Source organism: Drosophila sulfurigaster, chromosome 2L (assembly GCF_023558435.1).
Source record: "Drosophila sulfurigaster albostrigata strain 15112-1811.04 chromosome 2L, ASM2355843v2, whole genome shotgun sequence".
NCBI lineage: Eukaryota > Metazoa > Arthropoda > Insecta > Diptera > Drosophilidae > Drosophila > Drosophila sulfurigaster.
The window spans coordinates 8,800,159-8,822,409 of NC_084881.1; the positions used below are offsets into that span (position 1 = coordinate 8,800,159).

General features: G+C 37.7%; 3 protein-coding genes across 4 annotated transcripts in view; 1 reads left to right on the plus strand and 2 right to left on the minus strand.

Moving 5' to 3' along the window:
• Positions 1 to 5,136, minus strand: part of LOC133835126 (cell death abnormality protein 1) — a 138,893-nt gene extending 133,757 nt beyond the window's left edge. Inside the window, exon 1 of the mRNA XM_062265016.1 lies at positions 5,127 to 5,136. The gene's annotated coding sequence lies outside the window, so the exon portion shown is untranslated. The remainder of the gene's footprint in view (positions 1 to 5,126) is intronic.
• On the plus strand, positions 812 to 17,547 carry LOC133835112 (leucine-rich repeat-containing G-protein coupled receptor 5). The gene is given in 15 exon segments (XM_062265001.1): positions 812 to 1,956; positions 4,294 to 4,365; positions 5,184 to 5,327; positions 5,835 to 5,978; positions 7,454 to 7,525; positions 7,621 to 7,692; positions 10,190 to 10,258; positions 11,961 to 12,098; positions 12,152 to 12,292; positions 12,653 to 12,718; positions 12,779 to 12,922; positions 12,978 to 13,345; positions 14,008 to 14,267; positions 14,269 to 15,790; positions 16,606 to 17,547. Coding segments are annotated over 15 exon segments (4,128 nt in total). The 5' UTR covers positions 812 to 1,342; the 3' UTR covers positions 16,908 to 17,547.
• A 659-nt stretch (positions 17,548 to 18,206) lies between these two features.
• On the minus strand, positions 18,207 to 22,133 carry LOC133835115 (multiple epidermal growth factor-like domains protein 10). Of its 2 annotated transcripts, XM_062265004.1 has the most exons (4): positions 22,000 to 22,133; positions 21,826 to 21,928; positions 20,324 to 20,382; positions 18,207 to 20,256 (listed from the first exon to the last, which is right to left on the minus strand). In XM_062265004.1, the coding sequence occupies exons 1-4, from the start codon at positions 22,077 to 22,079 to the stop codon at positions 18,357 to 18,359; spliced, it is 2,142 nt and encodes a 713-aa protein (XP_062120988.1). In that variant the 5' UTR covers positions 22,080 to 22,133; the 3' UTR covers positions 18,207 to 18,356. The 2 variants fall into 2 exon arrangements, with proteins under 2 accessions (XP_062120988.1, XP_062120989.1); XM_062265005.1 differs by lacking the exon at positions 21,826 to 21,928.
• Positions 22,134 to 22,251: the final 118 nt, after the last annotated feature.

Sequence of the window (22,251 nt, forward strand, 5' to 3'; positions counted from 1 at the left end):
CTCAACCAAATAGATACAGCAATGAATTGATTGTATTCTTTCACAATGATCTATAATTACTGTTTAAAAATGAATTCAACAAATACTATTTTTAATTAATTGTGAGTAGCTGTTAACTGTTAATGGCTCAAAACGAAGTGGCCCTTAAAGGCGAACGATAAATATTTTTCCCTTAGTTTAAATGCTACAAATTTGTAATTTGGGGGAAAAGTAAATTCCGCTCTTTTATTTTAGCAGCAGTTTTATTTTACTACCTGACTAAAATGCGGAAAATATGCCGCTAAATTGAATTAGCTATAGACGTTAAGTTGGAATGGTGTTAATAGGGAAAACTTAAGCTCCATACTGGTATATTTTCCACGAAAGCTTATTCTCAGCCCATATTCTTTTTTTGCTAGTATATTATATAAATAATTTGACTTCAATTTAGTATTGCATTGTGAAAAAAAAACATTTATTACCAAACTTATGACGCAACAAGTTTCTGAATTTAAATTTTGTTTATAGAGTTTCGCTGAAAATGAATGAATGAATATATGCCTCCAAATTAAAAACTTTGTTACAGTTAAGTGAAAAAACGGCTGGTAATCGGGATGTTAATAAAATTGCTAAGAATATTCATTCTTAGACTCGCTTTCGGCACCGTCATTTATACAATAGTTTTATTAGGTAGTCTTTCATAACTTGGTTAAGTAAACGTAGCATTTATTTACCTACTTAAAATGCACAGAGTAGCAAAGTTAATGCTGCAGTAAGTAACCGACTGCATTTATTGCGTATACGCAACTAATGACAGACATTTCAATCATTTCGTTGCGCCAACTGACAGACAGCATCAATCACAGATAAACTGAGAACTTTTGAAAAGTAAACTTTGAAACCTTAAACAAACTTCATGCGCGATAACAAAGTGAATCGACGCCAAAACGAAGCTGCAAAACCAACAAATTGCAAACACAATGAAATGCAACTGAAGCAGAAAGTGAATGTAAATCAAATGAAATAAAATAAAATACAGATACAAATACAAAGCAAAGACAACACACAAAAAGTGAGCGAACTAACGGCGGCGGCGACACAGCGGCAATCGTGCAAAGAAACAACAACAACGACAACCACAATAATAATACAACGGGCGGCTGCGGCAACAACAACAACGAGAGCAGAAAATCATGAGCGAGAAACGAATTGCGCACAAAACTGTCATCAAATGACAAATGCTTGACAGCATCAATCAGCAACTGCTGCAGCAGCGACAGCGACAGCAACGGCAACAGCAACAGCGGCAGAGACTGCGACTGCGACAGCGACAGCGAGTGTGACTGAGTGGAGAACAGAGACGATGGCAGCGCATTGCCGGCGCCGCCGCCAACTGCGCAGCGACGCCGGCAAAGCAGCAGCAACAGCAACAACAGCGATCGGGTTACAATTGCTGCTGCTCTCAGCATTGCTGTCCGTGCTCGCCACAGCAATGTCGACGTCGATGGCGACGTCGTTAAATGCGACGTCGTCCAGCACTCAGAATGCTGCTCACAATGAAACCAAAGAATATCGAAGCACGGCAAAGCAACAACTTAGCGAAATTAGTGTCAATATTGTGTCAAGCACGCCCACAGCCACGCCCATTGGCATAAGGGAGAACGTAATGCTGCCCTCATCGGATCCAGAGCGAGAGGCGCAAATTCTTTACGAGAAGTCACTGCAGGAGTATCACGGCGCTCAGCGTGCCATCGAGACAGTCACACTCTCAGCTGGCGACGGCGACGCCGACGTCGACAGCAACGTCAGCGGCAATGGCAGCAAGAGTTCAGCACAACGCAACCTGCACAGCGTCTGCGAGCTGTGGCTGCAGAAGCATTGCCATTGCACCGGCAGCTTGGAGAATCTCAAATTGAGCTGTCGCAGCATAGGAATTCTCGCTGTCCCAGTCAACTTACCCAGCGAGGTGTTGCAGCTGTGAGTACCCTTTGAATATTCATATTTACACTTCAAGTTTCCCCTCGCATTCATCGAGACTTGGTTTGCCCCTAGGGTAAAAATAAGTTAGTGAGCAACCTCATTTTAGTTCGGAATTTTTCATTTCCACGTGCATAATATTTGGCCTATATTCTAGTAAACATTTTAAAGCTTGGGGAAATTAACACAAGTAAGAAATCTATATATAATTAAAAACGTGTTTATTTCTATAAAATTACTTTTAAGAAGATTTAATCGCAACCAAAGTTGCTGGCAATAATTTTTAGTTGCTTGCAATAGCTTTTAATCTTTCATTAGTTAGGTAGCCAAATCATTAAACCGTAGTATTCATATCATATTCACTCTGAAGATTATAAAAAAACCTACATATGCTGGACGCATAGAACTGTAAAAGTTCTAAATATTAAAAGATATAAAATAAGCCTTAGATAAAAGAAATTAAAGTAAATAATGAATTTTGACTTTTAGCTAAAATTCGAATTAAACAATTAATGTAGTAATTTTTTCTATATTTACTTACACATTTTTCAAAAAGTGTAATAATATTACCAAGAAATTTTAACTGTGAAATAATAGAACTAATATGTTAATATAAACATGTTTTAGAGAAAGTATATTAACTAAGTAGCCATAATCCATAAATTTTAACAACGTTCGACAAAGATGATTTTTCGCTTTTTAAGGTAGTTCCTTTAGGCAAATATGTATAATGCATTTCTTATATATTTCATACTAAAGCAATATAATTATAGTAATCTGTTTAAATCCTATAACAGCAACAATTTATCCCAACTTATGTAGGGTAGATAGAAGTAACATATTTATATCATATCATCTCTATAGATTTTTAGATATATTTACCTATTTTGGATATTTACTATATTTAGGTCGTTACGTACGTAATAATGCTCCTTACCCTTTTTCTAAAAGATAAAAGAAATGTTGCAATAAAAGGGAGCTCAATGGAATTTATACTAAAAATATGACTTTTCACTTTTGGCTCAATGTAAGTTTAATTGCAACCAAATGAAATATGTTATGATTTATAAATTTTTTTATTAAATTTCATTAGTGGGTTAATAAATCCAACTCATAAATAAAATTACCATTGATTTAAAAAAAAAAATGAATTTTTAAAATAGGTTCTTACAAATGTATTATTAGACCTTTTATTCTTGACGATATTCATTAATTTATAGGACTGTTTTGAATTTTTGAGAGTGAGAAAGACAGATTCAAAATCAATCAATCTTGACAACTTTTGACTCATAAGGCAAATATGTGTAATGCATAAACAACTTACATAGATCTTTTATATATTATAATTAGAACAACATATTTAAATTGTGTTTTAATGAATATTACATTAGTACATACGTACATTAGCAAAACAAAACTTTGTTACCAATTATTAAATGAATTCTACCTTTTCCAAGTCAATGAATCTAATCATGATTTCTGACAGCTATTTACCCCTCACTTTGATTGAACTCAAGGAAACAATGTGGAACACATTCCCATGCGTTCATAATCATTCGCATCCATTGGCAATATTAAATGATTAAACGTTTGCATTATTAAGCGATTATCAGATGATAAAATTGAGCAGTTTGTTGCGTGAATTCCTCGTTTTTCCCCATTCGTATAATTACAAGTCAATTTCGCAGTGTTTCGAATCTGTTTTCGGTTCTGTTTTGGCATGCGGTTTAATCTAATTACACATACGCCACGTTGTGCGGAGTTTCACAATCGTCGTTCGCCGTCGCGTCGCTTGGAGTTTTCTTGTGTATGTAAGTCACGTTTTCTTGCCGCCGCAGACCTCTCAAAGGAGTTAGCCCCCATTTTGGTGGCCAAGCAGCGCCAAACTTGCCCATTGATTAATGGCCAAAGCGAGTTGGCCATAAATAAATAAAAAAAAATTATTTATTAATTAACGCATCGCCCAGAGACAAGTCATCAGCTATCAAACAGCTGCAAAATATGTGCTGCATTATTCAAAGTTTTCAATTCCAATTGTTTGGGCCGCGCTGTTCATCTTCATTTTTTTGCCATTTTCTTCGCTTTAGGGCAAGTTCAATATTTCTTTTTTTTTTGTATGTACGTTGATGCCATTTACGTTTTTGATTGATGGCTTACAGAAAAGTTTAGCCATGTTTGGCAACATTTAGGATTCATTTTGTATTCAAGAGTCTGTTGATATATTTTATTTCAGTTGTAAGAAGCTTATTGAAATTGATAGATGACATTGAGTGAGAGCCGATAAACTTATTAATTTTATTAAGCCTATTTTCCTCTTTATTATTTTCTTTGTGACAGTGACTTGGGCAACAATAACATCACCAGGCTGGAGGCCAATTCATTTTTCATGGTGCCACATTTAGAAGAGCTGTAAGTATGCGTTAATATTAAGAATAAGAATATAGACTTTGGTATCTTTATATTTCACAATAATATAAATTAAATGAAAATTAAACTGTTAGTATAAATAATATTTAAAACCTAAACTTGGCTATTATAAATCTTAATAGTTTTCCACCTCGAAGAGCTGACTCGAAGCTGTTAAATCCGTATAATTAATGAGCAGGGTTGTTATATTAAGCTTCTGCTATTTAGCTTCCCAGCTCTGGCCGAGTATTGTTTAAGCTACCCAATTCACGTAATGTTTTTACATGCCACAAAGCCTCATCCCCTTCCTTTTCCGTTTTTAATCTGTATACTAAGCATCTAGTGATTGTTGAAAACACACAAAGTTATGTGAAAAGCGAAACAAAAGCAAAACAAAGGCGACAACAACATGCAAAAAAACAGAAAAAAAGAAAGAAAAAAACTTTCATTGTTGCCTGTCATGAGCGCTGCGACTCATTATTCAATTTCACAGCAACCTCCCAGCCACACCCCTAACCCAAAAAAAAAAAAAACGAAAGCGAAAAAAATGAAATCACAGTGGTCAGTCAGCTGTAGCTGATGAGGATGGGAATGAGGATAGAGTCGGGGGGATAGTCAGGATTGCTGCAACGGCAACGGCAACAGCAGCAGTTGGGGTAATATAAATTACTTGATTACGTTGTATATTTCAGCGACTTTGCAGGATTAATTACTCAGGCTGTTATCCTTGCAATTTCCTGCACTTTAGCTTAGCGTCTAAAGACTTTCGACTTCGACTTCTTGCGCGCAACTGTTGACCAAGGGAAGGTTTTTATTTGCAGAACTTTGTCCGACAATAGCATCATTAATATGGATCCCTACACGTTTTATGGACTCGCCAAATTGAAACGTTTAAGTTTGCAAAACTGCGGCCTTAAATCGTTGGCTCCGCATTCATTTCAAGGACTCGGCCAGCTTGTCAGCCTGTGAGTATGCAACACAAGTCGAACTGCCAAACGTATCTGTAAGTGTGTGTGTATGTGTGTGTGTCTGTCTGTCTGTCTGTGTGTTTGTGTGTGCGTGAGTGTGTTTTAATGTTTGCTTTTAAGCGTATGAAACAGCGAAGGATGCGCCCGAAGTCGAAACAGACGCCTGCAGGATCAATTAGTACGCTTGCTGCCATTTAGTTTGTTGGCTTCACACACATCAACACCCAACACTCCCACACTCTCACACACACACCCACACACACACATATTCGCACACGCACCAGCACAAGCAAACTTAAGAGGACTTGCAAGCACTTGCCAGCAATTACACGCTATTTTGCTCATACTTTTCGCTTTCCCTTTTTCTCTTTTTTCTTTTACTCATTTCAAATTGCAAATCGTTTAAAAAAATATGAACAAAAAATACACACACACACACCCTTACTCACTCACACAACACTCGACCCCAATTGTAAAATGGGGGAAAACCCTGACGGAACTCAGTCAATTGAACGGCAACGCCTTGGTCAGTTTGGATGGCAATTGTTTGGGCAACCTGCTGAAACTGCGCTCCTTGCGCCTTGAGGGGAACCTCTTCTATCGCATTCCAACAAACGCTCTGGCCGGACTTAGAACACTCGAAGCACTGTGAGAGTTTTTTCCTTTTATCATTTCTATATTTCTAGCATTTTGCATGCTTAAAGAACTATTCCAAAATAATCCACAGACAAATTGGCAATGCTTTGTTATGAAAATTTATTGCCCTCTAATTATGCATATTACGTATTCTTCCATTTTGGTTGTTAACTATACAAATCCTTATTTGCTGCATAATTTTCCATGTGTAATTAGCAAATTTGACTTCAGTGTTGAAATGTGTATTTTATGTGCGGTTTGGTTACAAATGTTTTTGGGGTCTAATCGAAATGCATGCGCTTAATGAATCATGTGAAATGTATAATATTTAATGCAATGACAAGGGGTTGACAATTGCTTTAAATCGTATGGTGGAATTTAATTTAACCTGCATTTCATTTTCTGCTCAATTGAACAAATTTGTAATGTGAGAACTGCTGCGGAATGCAATTAATTATCATTAATATGATGTGTTGCTTTTCTCAACAGTTCTTTAGTATTTATTAACTGAGTAAACATTCATCGTTTTAAGTAAAATAAAAATTTAATTGCAATTTACTGATAACTGAAACCAAAAGTAATTCTAATTCTTTAAATAAAATTTCATTTTGTATAATATTTTCAGCATTTTTCACTCACTTTTATTCTAAGATAAATGTAACTTCCATTTTATTTTCTGAACAATTAAATTCAACTTTTTGTAACACTAAGAACTGCAGCGGAATACAATTAATTATTATTATCATAATGATGTGTTGCTTTCCTAATGAATTCTCTAGGATTTATTAACTGATAAAGCATAAATCATGTTATTCTTAATACATATCATATAATAATTTACGATTGATTGAAGTACTTCTTCTAATTCATTAAACTACATTTAACACTTGCCAATATTTTTAATACTTTTCACTCTCTCTAACATTATATTAAAGCTGGATTTTATTTTTTGCCCAATTGAATGAACTATTTTGTGACATGAAAATCGCTGCGAAATGCATTTAATTATAATTAATACAATATATTGGTTTTTTATGCGTTGTTTAATATTGATTAACTTAAAAGCAGTCATCAAATTAATATTAATTTAAATTATTAAATGAAGTAGCAAATACTTATAATAATTTTGAGCAATATTTTAAACAATCTTTATTTTCTCTATTCGAACATGAAAATAAGTATACGCACAGTTTACTATAAGCACTTGCTCAAGAATACTAACTATGACTTCCTAATAGTTTTGATATGATAATTCAACATTAATTTAATGCGCATGTTTTTAACGTACTTTGAACTCGTTCAACAAACTCATTTACAATTTTTATCCATAATTCAGGAATTTGTACTTTCTCATCTACTCTATAAAAAAAATAAAACGTATTACAGATCTAAAGATTTTGGCCATTAAATTGTGCAATTACTCATAATTTTTCTTCTCTCCACTTTCGTTCGTAATGCGACCTCATTAACAATTTCGGAACCAACAGCAATTTGGGCAGCAATTTGTTGACAATAATAAACGATGACGATTTTCCAAGGATGCCAAACTTGATCGTGCTGTAAGTGATAGTCCATCTATAAAGATGGACTCTGTTTAGTAGTTAATATTATGCGAAATTACTCTTACTTGTATTTTTTGTCTTTTTGTTTGCAGTTTACTGAAGCGAAATCAAATCATGAAAATCTCTGCGGGCGCTCTTAAGAATTTAACGGCTTTAAAAGTTCTGTAAGTAACTAAAGCAATAACAAATACTTTAAGAACTTCACACACTTGCCCATACACACATATATACACACATGACTTGACAGGACACGACAGGATGGTAGAGAGCAGGACAGACGACCCACGGCGCGACCTACAAAATGCAATTGATATCAAAGAGAAATTGAATTCAATGACTCTTGAATGCTCTAAGATGTGTTATTAAAACAAAACAAACCTATGGCATATACTAAGAGAAAAGGCTACTTATTTCCCTATTTTAAAAACGCAGAAATAATAAGGAATTGAAAGATCATTTTATCATTTGGCTTCACTGTTCCAATAATTACAAACAATTTGTTTGAAGTCAAAGTTTGCAAATTAAAATATTTAGAAATTTCAATTCGTATGAACATTATATTTGTTTGTTTTTCAAAACAAATATTTTGTTTTAAAAATAAGAATATCCATCCGCAAATCATCGTTATTTTATAGAGTATATATTGAATGTGCCGCTGCACCGCAAACTTCTTTTGAAACTTTTAATACTCGAATCTTCCTCAAGGGAGTAAACACAAGCAGAAGTTGAAGTGCAAGTGGAAATGGTGTTTATCCGTTTCTTTTCCATTCGTTTTTCTTTTTTCGGGGCATAGCTCGAATAAATTTCAATTTTGCAACAAAGCGGAGAAAACTTGTTGTATTTTTTTTTTTTTAACTTTACTTTGCGACAGCTTAAATTGTCGTCGTTGTGACGCCGCTGCTGACATCGCTGCCGCCGTCGCCGTCGCTGTCGCTGTTTACCGCAAATTTTTGGTTTTTGCGTTGCATACTTTGGGGGGTGCGCATAAAATTCGCTTAACTTCAGATGCAACGAGGGCTGTAGACGATGACAAATATGCAAATTTATGTTGTGGCTGACTGACGCGTTAGTCAAACTAAACAGACAAACCTCAAGATACCAGGGGATAAGCAAACGCATGCAACCTCTGAAGACGAAGTATGCATCAAGTGAAAGTGAAAAACTTTCGCCGTGCAACGCGTAAATCTGTGTTGAAAAGTATAAAGAAATTTACCGTATGCATTCGCTGAAGATTTATGAGTATCCACCGTCCTCCAATCTTCCCCCCCGCGCTAGTGTGGCGTGTCTGTTATGTGTTCTCCAAGTGAAAGTTAGGAAAGTTTTGTTTTATGCCAGGCACGCACATTGCTGAAAAGGGAAATGGACACGCTCAGGGATAGACAGCGTAAACATAAAATTCTTTTAAGGGTTTATATGGATATCAATTGATTAATTTCGATTATTGAAATTAAAGAATATTTATATATTTATTTAAAGGTATCGGAAGGGCTCACAAAAATATAATTGGTACGATTGAAAAAGTAGAGTTTTGAATGTTGTTATTAAATAAGTTCACTTCAAATAAACAAAATCTAATTTCAAATTAAATAATTTCGAAATTAATAAGTTTTACATAAAATGAATAAACCCAAAATCAACAAGTAAAAAGCTACAGTCGAGAGTTCTCGACTTTCAGATGCACACTATCCATTTTCATTACAAATATATTCTACAAATATACCAAAAAAAATATGTCAAAGGCTATATTTGGTATAGCAATCATATACCATAGTGTACGAAATATACCAACAATATAAAGTATATTAATATACTAAAAAATTAAATATCCCAAAGGCTATATTTGGTATAGAAATATTACCATATCATATTTAAAATATACCTATAGTACAAGATTTACCATTACATACAAAATATACCATATATACTAAACTCAAAATATATGTTACAATAGAGATCAAACTATACCAGAAATGGTATGTATTAACGTGTTTTTCTTTGTAAATGACTTTTAGGTAGAATTTAAATTAATTTTAACTCTATCGGAAACTAACGTTTTATTTTAATAAATGAACAAATAATAAAATAGATAGCAAACATGATAACTAAACATGTATAATACAAATTAATGAATAAATATGTTATTTAACTAAAATAACAAAATCATAATTTGGAAACTAGAAGGTACTGAATAAATTCAATAAGCACAAAAGCAAATACGATAAAACAAATGTAAGGTTATTATTAAAAGGAATTTAAAATAATCACCTAAGATATTCAGATTTAATAAGTTGACCACTTGACTGAAATGGCTTCGAACGTATTTTGCTTTTATCGAACACCCTCACGTATAATTGAAATCAATGCACTTTGTGGGAAACTAAACTTTATTTTCATACATAAATTTGCATGGCACACACAGTTGGTGTCCCAGAATCAGATCCAATCAGAATTCTGTACCCCGGCTACGTGCGAACACGTACGGACTGACCCTCGAAATAACCGCAATGTGAGACACATGCAAATACGCTCTTTGAGTTGTTCATGCAGTGCACAGAAGCGAAACCGAAGCGAGTATAAAAAATCGCAATATTTATAAGCGAATTTTGAAATGTGCTTCAATAATATATTGAATATATTTTTGTATATTTGTTTTCTTTGCAGGGAATTGGATGATAATTTGATAAGCAGCTTGCCAGAGGGACTCAGCAAATTGACACAACTGCAAGAGCTGTAAGTATTCATTGCACAGGTGTTGCTCAAAGATTAGCAGCACACAATGACCTCAACGAGGGGGTCGGGGTGGTGGCCAGGAGAAGTCAAGAGAAGGGGGAAGAAAATATCGTTTTCACTTTAGCTGGCAGCACAACATTTGCTACTTTGTCAGGCGGCAAACAAGCGGAAACCAAAAATCATAACGCATCATTACTTTGTGAATTTACGACGAACCCCGCGACGCTCTCTTTCTCTCTGCTAAGTCCCCCCCTTCCATCCGGTGTGATTGCAGTTGCCTTTGACTAGTTCCACATCCTGCAGCCATTGCAGTTGCAACTCTTTTTCTTCTACTTGCTTGGATACAGTTGCTTTGTCACTCACTTTGTGTCGTTAGCACAACAATGTCTCCGTGTGCAAGGATTAAAAAAGTTCACAATGTCTTGCGAGCTTGCTTTCTGATGTGGAATACGTTAGATCAATCGCAGTCTTTTCAATAAAGATTCAATTTCAAGTTCATAGTTTTGCTCAATTGAAAATTACATAGAAAAAATTCATAAAATCACTCGCAGTCTTCTTATTACAGAATCCACTTCAGTTTCATAGTTTTCCTGAATCAATTTCAATTTCATAGTTTTGCTGAATCAAATATAGAAAAGCCAAAAGCAACAAAATGTTATTTAATAACAATAATTTATAGTAGTAACACTATTCTTTAAATATTTGTTAAAATATCAAAATACATTTTTGATTTAATATTTAGAGTATAAAAAATTCGTTTGTTCGCCAGTAATATTTGAAATCTAAGTAGTCGTGGCTACATTTTGTTTTTGCCACGCACTTCCTGCGAGTGGCAGCTGCGGCAACTGGCGACTGTCATTGGAATCGTTGACATCGTTGCAAGTTTTTTGCCTTGCAACGTTTCTCAAATGTCTCCCCAAGGAAATTCAATTTCTGGTAAACAGGATAATTATGAGCATGTTAAATGTTGCGATAAAAGCCACGCTGCGTTGCACTCACCATCCAGCCGAGCCATTGCATATCCCATGATTGGGGAATTAAACTAGTAAATAAATTCGCTACTTTTGCTCTGCTGTTGTTGAGAAGAGACTTGCACTTTTTTTTCGTTGTGATGTGGTTTTTCCCGCTGCTAGAAAAACAAATTTAAAAGGATTAAAAACATTTTGTAATGCTCGCAGTTGGCAGTTTGTTGATTGCCAACAAAGTTAACTGTTTCTTCGAGGGCAACCAAAGGAAAATAAACAGACAGAGTCGAAGCAACAAATTAAACCGATAAATACAGAGATTTCGCAGAAGTTTGCACAAATTAAGCAAAATTAAAGACACCACTTAAATACATTGTTAATTGAGAGATTAAGATGGTTGCAACAATATCTTAAAATGAACTAATGTACGAGTATAGTAAAAGTTAAGTTTTTGTTACCTTAAAGAGTTCACTCTTGGCCCTTCAAACTTCTCCATTGCCTTGAGCATTTCCTGAATGTTGGCCAAGAAAAACCAAAAGACGATAACAAAATGTTAGCCCAAAAATATACACTGATTTTATGCGTGGCAGTTGTCACATGTCCTCGACTTGGTGCCTCGCCAACTTGACTCTCAAATGCAGCTGCCACGGAGTGGCACTTGAGAACAGAGTGTGCAACTTAGAAATATATGTTTATATGCCATAGATGTTTAGATATTAACCCTGATTGTACTACAGCTCCATGACCAGCAATCGCCTGCGCTGGATAAATGATACGGAACTACCCAGAAGCATGCAGATCCTGGACTTTAGAGCCAATCCTTTGTCCACCATCACCAACGGCGCCTTTCGTGGCATGACCAAGCTGAGAAAACTGTAAGTTGAATATATGAATTTGTATAATGTACTATAACGATTTCATCGAGCAGTATATTGTCCGATGTGCGCACCCTGAGAAACTTCCCGGAACTGGAGGCCTGTCATGCCTTGGAGATCCTCAAGTTGGACCGAGCTGGCATTCAGGATGTGCCAGCAAAACTGTGTCGTCAAACGCCAAGACTGAAGAGTTTGTAAGCATCAATTAAATTACCTATTTTTTATATTTTTCTTTTGTATGCATCTTTTTTGATTAACTTTTTTATTTTAATTATTCCTTATTGTTTAAGAAAGATTCTAAGCTTTAAATTGTTTTATAAATCATACAAACATCATTTAACTTAATTTTATACCAACTATAAAACTTAAATTTAAATTATAAAGCGTTAATTGGATAAATTTGTATTTTATTTTTGTATATCAATTTTAAAAAATTTAATTATTCAAATTTTTATATTAGATCAGTTTCAGTTTTACTGTCGCGTCTTTAGAGTTTACTTTAATAAATAAAATTAAACTAATATCTAATTAATTCATTTTTGAATTTCATTTAGAGAACTTAAAACCAATTCCTTGAAAAGCATCCCAAATTTAAATAGCTGCAGAGACTTAAGGCTGTTGTAAGTATGATTTCTATATAGTGTGGAACGACTTATTAATTTTTAATTTATATTTACTAGAGATTTATCGAGTAATCAAATCGAATCACTGCAAGGACGACCATTTTTCGGGCTGAAACAACTGCACGATCTGTTGCTTTCCTACAATCGCATCAAGTCCTTGCCACAGGATGCCTTTCAGGGCATTCCCAAGTTGCAATTGCTGTAAGGCCAACAAAATTTACTAAAACCATTATTAACTGCTTGCTTTATTTACCAGTGATCTGGAGGGCAATGAGATTGCCTTTATACATAAGGACGCCTTTGCAGTGTTTACAGCTCTGGAGGATCTCAACTTGGGCAACAACATCTTTCCACATCTGCCTGAGGCAGGCCTCAGTGCTCTGCTCCATCTGAAGACGTTCAACAATCCGAAACTACGTGAATTCCCACCGCCCGAAACTTTTCCGCGAATTCAGACATTGATTCTCTCCTATGCCTATCATTGCTGTGCCTTCCTCCCTTTGGTCGCCATGTCGGCGCAGCGCAAGACGTCCCAGGTGCAGGAGGCGGTGCTCTTTCCCTCCGATGCAGATTTCGATATGACTCTTTGGAACACCACCATGATGAACATCTGGCCACAAATGTGTGCGTATCCTATCAATCACATAGTACTTTTTAGAAGTTTTAAAGTTTATTTATTTAGCAAACTTTTTTAGAAATACATTAAAAGATCTTGATTTATAATTAGTCTAAGATATGTTCCGAAGGTATCGTGTCTATGTATTCTTGCAGAAGAATTGAAATTCTTTAAGAATAAATCCTAATGAACTATGAAATTTTAGATGTCAAGGAATTATTTGTTTGATTCAGATCTGAATAAAATAGGGAAGTTCGCTTTTAATCTAAAAGAATCTGTTTTAGTCAGAATAGTAAGGACACTTACAACACTGGTCCTAGATACTTCATTGTAGATGAGAGAATTTTGGAATAGACTTCGACACAAAAAATTATCCTGCAATGTTTCAGATACAGCTCTTAGATAACCATCTAGTGAGAAAACAATTATTATAATCTTGCAGTTTTGTAGTTAGTCTACTAGTAGCTCTCATTTTTTTTTATATTATAACACATTTTGCATTATAGACAAGTTCGTTATATAAATAATATTTCATACGTTACTAATGCGATCAGCATTCAGCAATTAAATAAAATAATAGCATGATTTATAAATGAAAAAAAATTACTCCAAGAACCTTCCTTCCTCATTGTCTCTAATACACTTCCGTATTTATTCATTTTTCATGCAGATAATCTGAGCAAGCAGCTGGGCGCCAGCTCACACGAGCTGTGGGATTCACCCAACTACATGACCAACTACAAGTTCAACGAAGATCTGCAACAACTGCCAACGGGCAGCCAGTCGCCCAGCAGTTACATGGAAGACTACTTTGAGAGTCATGACGTGAGTGCACCCGGCACAGGCTTTGGCTTTGGCACAGGTCTCTTCAGTGGCATCTCAGCGGATGATCTGCAGCCTGGATCGGTGCAGTGTCTGCCCATGCCTGGTCCCTTTTTTGCCTTGTGCCGATCTCTTCGATTGGTGGACACTGCGCTGTGGAGTTTGGGTTGTCTTCCTTCTCGCACTGCTTGGCAATGGCACGGTGGTCTTTGTGCTCGTCTGCTCGAGATCCAAGATGGATGTGCCGCGATTTCTGGTCTGCAATCTGGCTGCTGCTGACTTCTTTATGGGCATCTATTTGGGCATTCTGGCCATTGTCGATGCCGCCACCTTGGGTGAGTTTCGCATGTTCGCCATTCCCTGGCAGATGTCGCTGCTCTGCCAGCTGGCTGGCTTTCTGGCAGTACTCAGCTCCGAGCTGTCCGTCTACACGCTGGCAGTGATTACGCTGGAGCGCAACTATGCCATCACCCATGCGATACACTTGAACAAGCGCCTCTCGCTGCGTCAGGCGGGCTACATCATGAGTGTGGGCTGGATCTTTGCTCTGATGATGGCTTTGCTGCCACTCTTGGGTGTCTCCGACTATCGAAAGTTTGCCGTCTGCTTGCCCTTTGAGACGACAACGGGACCGGCGAGTTTAACATATGTGATTAGTCTGATGTTCATCAATGGCTGCGCCTTTCTTACACTCATGGGCTGTTACCTCAAGATGTATTGGGCCATTCGGGGCAGTCAGGCCTGGAACACGAATGACTCGAGGATTGCCAAGCGTATGGCTTTGCTGGTGTTCACGGACTTTCTCTGCTGGTCGCCTATTGCCTTCTTCTCGATTACAGCCATCTTTGGACTGCAGTTGATTTCGCTGGAGCAGGCCAAGATATTCACCGTGTTTGTTCTGCCGTTGAACAGCTGCTGCAATCCGTTTCTGTATGCCATCATGACCAAGCAGTTCAAGAAGGATTGCGTCACACTCTGCAAGCACTTCGAGGAGACACGCGTGGGTGGCACAACGGCAGCGCGTGCCGCACGTGGCAAGCGAGGCGTCGAGTTGCCGCCACCTCTGTTGCCAGCCGCAGCCGTTGCTCATCCGCCCGGTTGCCGCTGCCTGCGCATGCTGCCCAGCGAGATGCCCAATTGGCATAAGATGGAGCAGACACCAACGCTCTGGCAACGCCTCAAACGTCTCTGCTGCGGCCAGCGTAGCAGACGCAAGCAGCGCCGTCAGCCGCAGCAGCGACGTCAACGTGCCTACACCGCAGCGGCGGCGAATCCGTATCAATATCAATTCGCTGAGCTACGACAACAGCGCAAGAATCGCGCCAGCTCCATTTCCAGTGAGAACTTCTGCAGCTCACGCAGCTCCAGCTGGCGACATGGCGCCAACTCATCGACGCCAGCACCGCAGTCGAACTGCAGCATGCCGCTGAAGCTAATGGATCCCAGTCAGGGACATACGCACGGTCGGCGACGGCACTCGGCCTGGCTGATCACCAGAAAGACGTCCCAGGACTCCAATCTGTCCAGTTCGCGAAACGATTCCTCCGCCTCAGCCACAACGGCCAGCACCTCCACATTCCGCTTGTCGCGCTCCAGTGCCGGCAGCAGCACTCCCCTGCCCTCGATTATAGGTGAGAATAATATTTTTAATACGAGTACTCTACATATTAAGTTGTATATTCGATTAACCATGTCGTATGCGTAATTTTCTTCAAAATCCATTTTTTAATGACAAAGTTGTCTCATTAAATTTGAAACGAATGCAGACTATTATTAATTTATAATACGTAAAGGTTTCGTAATATTTAACCATAAAATATGCGATAACCCATGTTGTATGCGAAATATTTTTTAATGTAAATTTTTTTGCGACATTTCATAAAATGTATTCCTATTTTGACTTTTTTGACTAAGCAAGTCGTAAGCATAATTTCAATATAATTTGTATTACTTGAAATTTCAACGAAATTAAGTCTGTTAATTTGAAATTGCAGCAATATATATAAATAAACATTATGCTACAAAAACTGTTATTCGTTGCAAGCATAATAAATTAGAGAAGCAAGCGATTGTAATTCTTTTATCTTTAACTTTAAAAAACGGAAAGTTAAACTAATTAGCATTATTTTGTAATATTTAGTATTCAATAATCCGATTGTAAATTGAACTTTACAATTTGTATTCATTTTCTTAGGCACAAGTGATGTGAAGAACTAATTATTATATAAGAAGAATTCTGACATAGTTTAACATAATTATTCTTCTCGGTTATTTGAATTGTGTAAATTAATTTGTGTTTATTATTATTTGATTTTGTATTGGTTATCTGCAACCTGCTGACTTTATACAATATAATTTAGAATATACGCATATTTTTGTATTTTTCGAAGTCATTAATTTACAAGAAATAGTCATTGAATCAGAATATTTATTTATGTCCTTTCAGCTCACAATGGGAAGCAGCAACACGAAACACTGAACAAGCCGCGCTTGGTGCGCCAGGAAGCTGTGCAGGAGGAGGAGGATTCATCTCCTCCACGATTGGGTGTGAGATTTTTGCCCACAATTCCCTCTGCGGCAGATAGTTCGGTCATCATGGAAGACGGCGACTCGGCCAATGCCGCAGCTGGAGGAGCAGCATTTCTGGGCATGCCACTGCCTGGTGTCTCTAGTGGATTTCTGGTGACGCCACCAGCTCAGCTGCAGCCGGATAAGCCGCCACCAGCGCCTAATGATGCACCACCGTGACCAGACAATGGTCAAGGATTTTGGGGCAGCTGGTGGCGAAAAGGAAGGCAACCTGGAGCGGAAACCTTTCTTTAAATGGGGGATGTCAATGGGTAACAGAAAGCTCACTGTGTTCATAGATTGTATTCGTTTGGTTTGGGTAAAAAGAGAACCAGAAATATTTTGGGGACATAGTGTAATATCGAGAAAGGCCAAGACAAAGAGTTGCAAAATGCAGCTAAACAAATAAGAGTTAGTATTAAGTAGTCAATTGGTTGGATTCGAGTCGGAGAATGAGAATTCCATGTGAATCCAATTGTTGCTGTAATCTAAGAATGCGAAACAACCGAACAAATGATTTTCGGCAAAAGAGTATTACGAGTATGTACTACATAGTAAATGTATGTAACTTATTACTAGGTTAGATTATCTATAGTCTTATATATATACTCCATATATCTAGCATAGTTTAGCATAGTTTACATGTCTATATATTTCGATATACAAATGCAAATGCTAAGCATTTCTCGAGTTGCAGCTCGAAATAAATAGAAAAAGAAAATAGTTCTATATAAAGAAAAAGATTAAAACGAAACGATATGAAAGCAAGCCATACAAATTATTAAAGTTAATCTATTTACAGTAAATATGATTGATTTATTTTTAATATTAATAGTGGAGCAGTCGCATTACGATTGGTTGCTGAAGGCACGTACTATAGTTCAATTTTGAATGAAATAATATAAATTGAAATAGGTGAGTGATGAAGGTTATATGATTCAACTGATGTGACTGTGTTGTCCCTTATTAAGAACAATTATCGCTTTATTTCTCAATTATTTGGTTCGGTTATACCACTTCTTATATCCGCTACCCATATAATAAATTATTTTTACTAATTTACTGCAATCGAGCCTTAGATGATTTGGCTGGCAATCTGGTATACTTAATATATTTTGTACTATATCGCATATTTACAAATATAATTATATATGTTTTCAGCATTTTGTCCTATTTCCTATTTTCGGTATATTTTGAGAAATATTCATTCGTACTAAATATAATATATTTGGGTTCATTTCATATTATTGAACATCCTCAAATATCTCACATATCAGAACTTTGATACAAAAATTCATGACGATGGAGGGCTAAAAGGAAGTTGATCCTGGTAATAAATTATTTTATTTTCAAATAAATTATAAATTATGCTGGATAATACACTTTATTTTCATATATTTAAAGAATTTTTATGAAGTTAACTTTGTTTTTTTTCATATATTTTTCAGGTCAATAGCTTTGGAATGTTACAACTTAATAAATGTCTCAATTAATTTATTTTATTTTCATTGTCAAGAAAGTAGAAAGTATTTTACAATCACATCAGCTGTTTAGTTATTGTGTACTTATGTCTATGAAGCGTTTTAACATACAAGATATTTATTGCTTAAGGGCAATCTAGAGAGTTGCTCAATCTCCCAAACCGATCTCCTGGTTGTCGTTCGATTGCTCCTCGCTGGCTGCCAGACAAACACCATAGCTAGGATTCTCGATGAGATGCACACGATGCTTGTCGCTCTCCACTCGTCGCCGCTGTTGTACATGCCGCATCAATAGCAGTGGCAGCATCACAAGCACCACACACAGCAACACAGCACCGCCCAGCATTGTCCAGCAGGAGAGGCCAGCAGCTCCACCCGTGGACAGAGCACGATATGGACGCTGCTCACAGATGTCGGGAGCAACACAGACGCTACCGCTGTCGCACTCCTCGTCACAGACGGGAGCACATTCGTTGAGGCTGCCTGGGATGAGGCTGTAGCCAAAGAGGCAGCTGCACTCATTGGGACGCAGGCACTCGGCATTGATGCAACGCTCCTTGCACTGTGCGTTGCACAGATGAGGTTCACTTGAGTTGGTCACCACATAGCCAGCACTGCACTCGCATTGTCCTGGCGCCACACAGCGGCCGTTGACACAGGCGGGACGACAAGTTGGTGTGCAGAGGTAAGGATTCTTGGTATCCTCGTAGCCTGGCAAACACTCGCACTGATTGGGCTCCACACACTTGCCATATTGGCACGTGGAGGCGCAGTACGGTTCGCAGACGTTGTTAGAGAATTCACGCTTAGTATAGCCCTCGTAGCAGACACAACTACCGCCGGTATCGTAACCGACGCAGCGACTGTTGATGCACTTCTGGGGACAGTTGGGTTCACAGGCACCACTGGGCCAGCGCTTGGCGAAGCCGGGATTGCATTTGCAGATCTCGGGCGCAATACAATGGCCGCCGATGCCACAGCTCTCCGAGCAGATGGGCTCACAGACATAGGGATCGGTTGGACTAGGTCGATAGCCGGTAAAGCAGCGGCAACGATTCGGCGCCACGCAGCTGCCATGGACACACTTGCGACTGCAGCTGGCCGCGCAGTAGAACGACGTCAGAGCTTCGTAGCCCGCTAGACAAGAGCAGACGCCCGGACTGCTGCAGATGCCATTATAGCAGGACTTCGGGCACTGCGGCTCACATTCCCTCAGGCTGCCATTGATGGGCGCATAGCCCTCGTCGCACTGACAGAGGTCGGGCGCCGTGCAGCGTGCATTGTTGCCACACGCCGGATTGCAGACAGCTGTGCAACGATGTGGCGCCAGTTTAATGTATCCCGCATGGCATTCACAACGTCCGGGAGCATTACAGAAACCATTCTCGCATCCTAGGCGACAGCTCGGCACGCAGACGGAATGCGAACCATTGAGCGGCACATGTCCCTCGTGGCAGCGACAGAGATTGGGCGCCACACAGGTGCCATTGACGCAGCCAGGCTGGCAGTTGGGTTCACAGCCCTCGGAGATGCGACCATCCTTGTGGGAGTAGCCCAGATTGCAGGCACAGCGTTCAGGCTCCAGGCACAGGCCATTGCGACAGCCACTGCTGCAAACGGGATCACAGCTATAAGGTCGATCCAGTCGTGCCTCATAGCCTGGATGGCAACCACACTCATTCGGACCCACGCAGTCGCCATGCTCGCATTTTTCCTCACAGATGGGCAAGCACTTGGCCAGTGTCTCGTTGCGTTGATAGCCCACGTGGCATTCGCATTTGCCCGGTGCCACGCAGTGGCCATTGCTGCAATCCACGCTGCAGATGGGCTCACAGAAGGTCTGGCTATCGGGGCGGAATCGATAGCCTTCCAGGCACTCGCAGACATCCACCGAAGTGCAACGTCCATTGATGCAGGGCTCGCTGCACTGCGCCTCGCAGATACTCTGATTTCTATGGTTGTTGTAGCCATCGCCACAGTGGCAAACTCCCGGAGCAATGCATCTGCCGGACGTTCCGCAACCGGTGCACTTGGGTCGACACTGCTCACTGAAAAGATCAACGAAACAAGTTGGAGAAATAACTCGGCAAAATAGCACATTGTGTGCTTACTTACCTAGCGTCATCAATGCGTTCGTAGCCCTCACAGCAGACCAAATCTATGGACATGTAAGTCTGCAAAATCCAGAAAAATACTTATTAAAAGGTTTATTAAGTTTTCTTCATTTTTATTATTATTATTTTGAATTTTTATTGTAATGTTTATCAGCAGACTGTTCGTATTTGTCATTCAAATAAATATTTTTAATAATCTTTCTGAAAATACACATATGTAAGAGCGCTCCTAATAAAATCTTTTAAAATAAAAAACATTCATTCCAACATTGAAAGCAATGCAACTGCACTTGCAAAGTGCTCGTGGGTCAAGTTGAATCCACAACAATCTTGAAAGTCGCTCTTATTAGCAGCATTGCAGCACTGCTGATAAGTAATATATAATTGTTTTATTTGTTGTATCTTTATTCACATGCAAAGGCAAATTGAAAATAAATAACAAATAAACTGAAGTACAATATAATATGATTACTTTGCTCATTTAAAATAGATAATAGCCCGAAAAGGCATGGGAACATTACTAAACTTTCTATTCAAAACATTGTTTAAAATTTGGTTTTACACATTACAACCTTAAAAAATTGTTTATATATATTTTGCATTCAATGAAACTAATTTTAAAAGTAAACTTTAATCACAACAAGCGGTAGAAATTTAAAATGCTATCAACATAATAATAAATTATATTATATTATATAAATTATATTATATTTTATCGTAAAACAGAAAAAGTTCCGAATATCAATCTTAGCTCTAAATATAATGCTTATCTAAAGCTTTAAGAATAACATTAACTTATTTTTAAAATTGTTTCATTTTATGTTATTTTCACTGCAGTGCACTGTAAAAAGAATCGCACGAGACAAATTTCGCCATGGAATTACCCATATATTTAAAAAAAAATTTTAACATTTATATACATACAACTCAGGCCATGGTTTATAGATTCTGTAATTTTCCTGCTAAATTCAAATTAGATTTACAAATCTTTGTGTTGTGAAATATTTTGTTTTTTATATCCTCTTTTTATAATAAGATATAATATTGACAATAATTGTTACATATGACAAAACAAAAAACTAAATTAAAATAAATCAACATTTGTCTATCAAGTATATAGTATATATAGTATTCTGGTGATTTTAACCATAAAAAATTTATTTTGGTTTTCGTTGATTTATCTCATATTGCTTTAGCTATACACAAAAAACGTGTAAATGTAATAACTTATATCTTATTGTATCTCAAACAACTCTTAAAAAAATAATAAATGCTTTTGGTTTCTCATACGTCATTTAAATATTAAATTATTCCCAGCTCTCTTATATATTGGATCTTATACGCATTACTCTGTATATTTTATGAAAAATGCAAACGAAATTGGAAATTTTTATTTGTGTTGCATGTGTCACAGCAATTCAATTCATTATATAAACGTAAATACCTTTAATGACGTTCAAAAATAAATTTTGAAAATTGAGCTTATCAGCCGGCAATACATACCTCTTTGACGGGTCGCACAACCAAAGCTCCACAGTCGTGGGTGCAATTACTCATGCTCTGATATTTTCGCATAGTCAATAAGTTGATCCTTACTTTGGCAACACTTTGAATTTGGGTGAGGTTATCACTTGAGGAAGATTCACAGAATATCGATATAATCGACAGATTACTTACGGCACGCGTTCGACACAGGCATCGATTTGAAGCCAAAGCAGTCCCGAACTCGCTAAGCATATTAATATCACTCGCCACATGGCTAGGAACTCGGAGAACTCACACCACTCGATCGAAGACACAAATTACAAATGAACTGGCAAATGAGGTTCCGATTGGAGCACAAGGCAGAGAATAGGACGGACTTGAAAACATCTTATCAGCGTACAGTAGATACCGCATATAAGCAAGAATAAAAGCAGCATCAACATG

What these genes read in the sequence shown, in the direction of transcription:
- LOC133835115 (XM_062265004.1), bottom strand. Translation starts at nt 22,079, where the DNA reads ATGTGGCGAGTGATATTAATATGCTTAGCGAGTTCGGGACTGCTTTGG. An exon ending in TTGTGCGACCCGTCAAAGAG is followed by an intron (nt 20,383 to 21,825) that starts GTATGTATTGCC and finishes TGGATTTTGCAG; the next exon opens with ACTTACATGTCCATAGATTT. An exon ending in GAACGCATTGATGACGCTAG is followed by an intron (nt 20,257 to 20,323) that starts GTAAGTAAGCAC and finishes TGATCTTTTCAG; the next exon opens with TGAGCAGTGTCGACCCAAGT.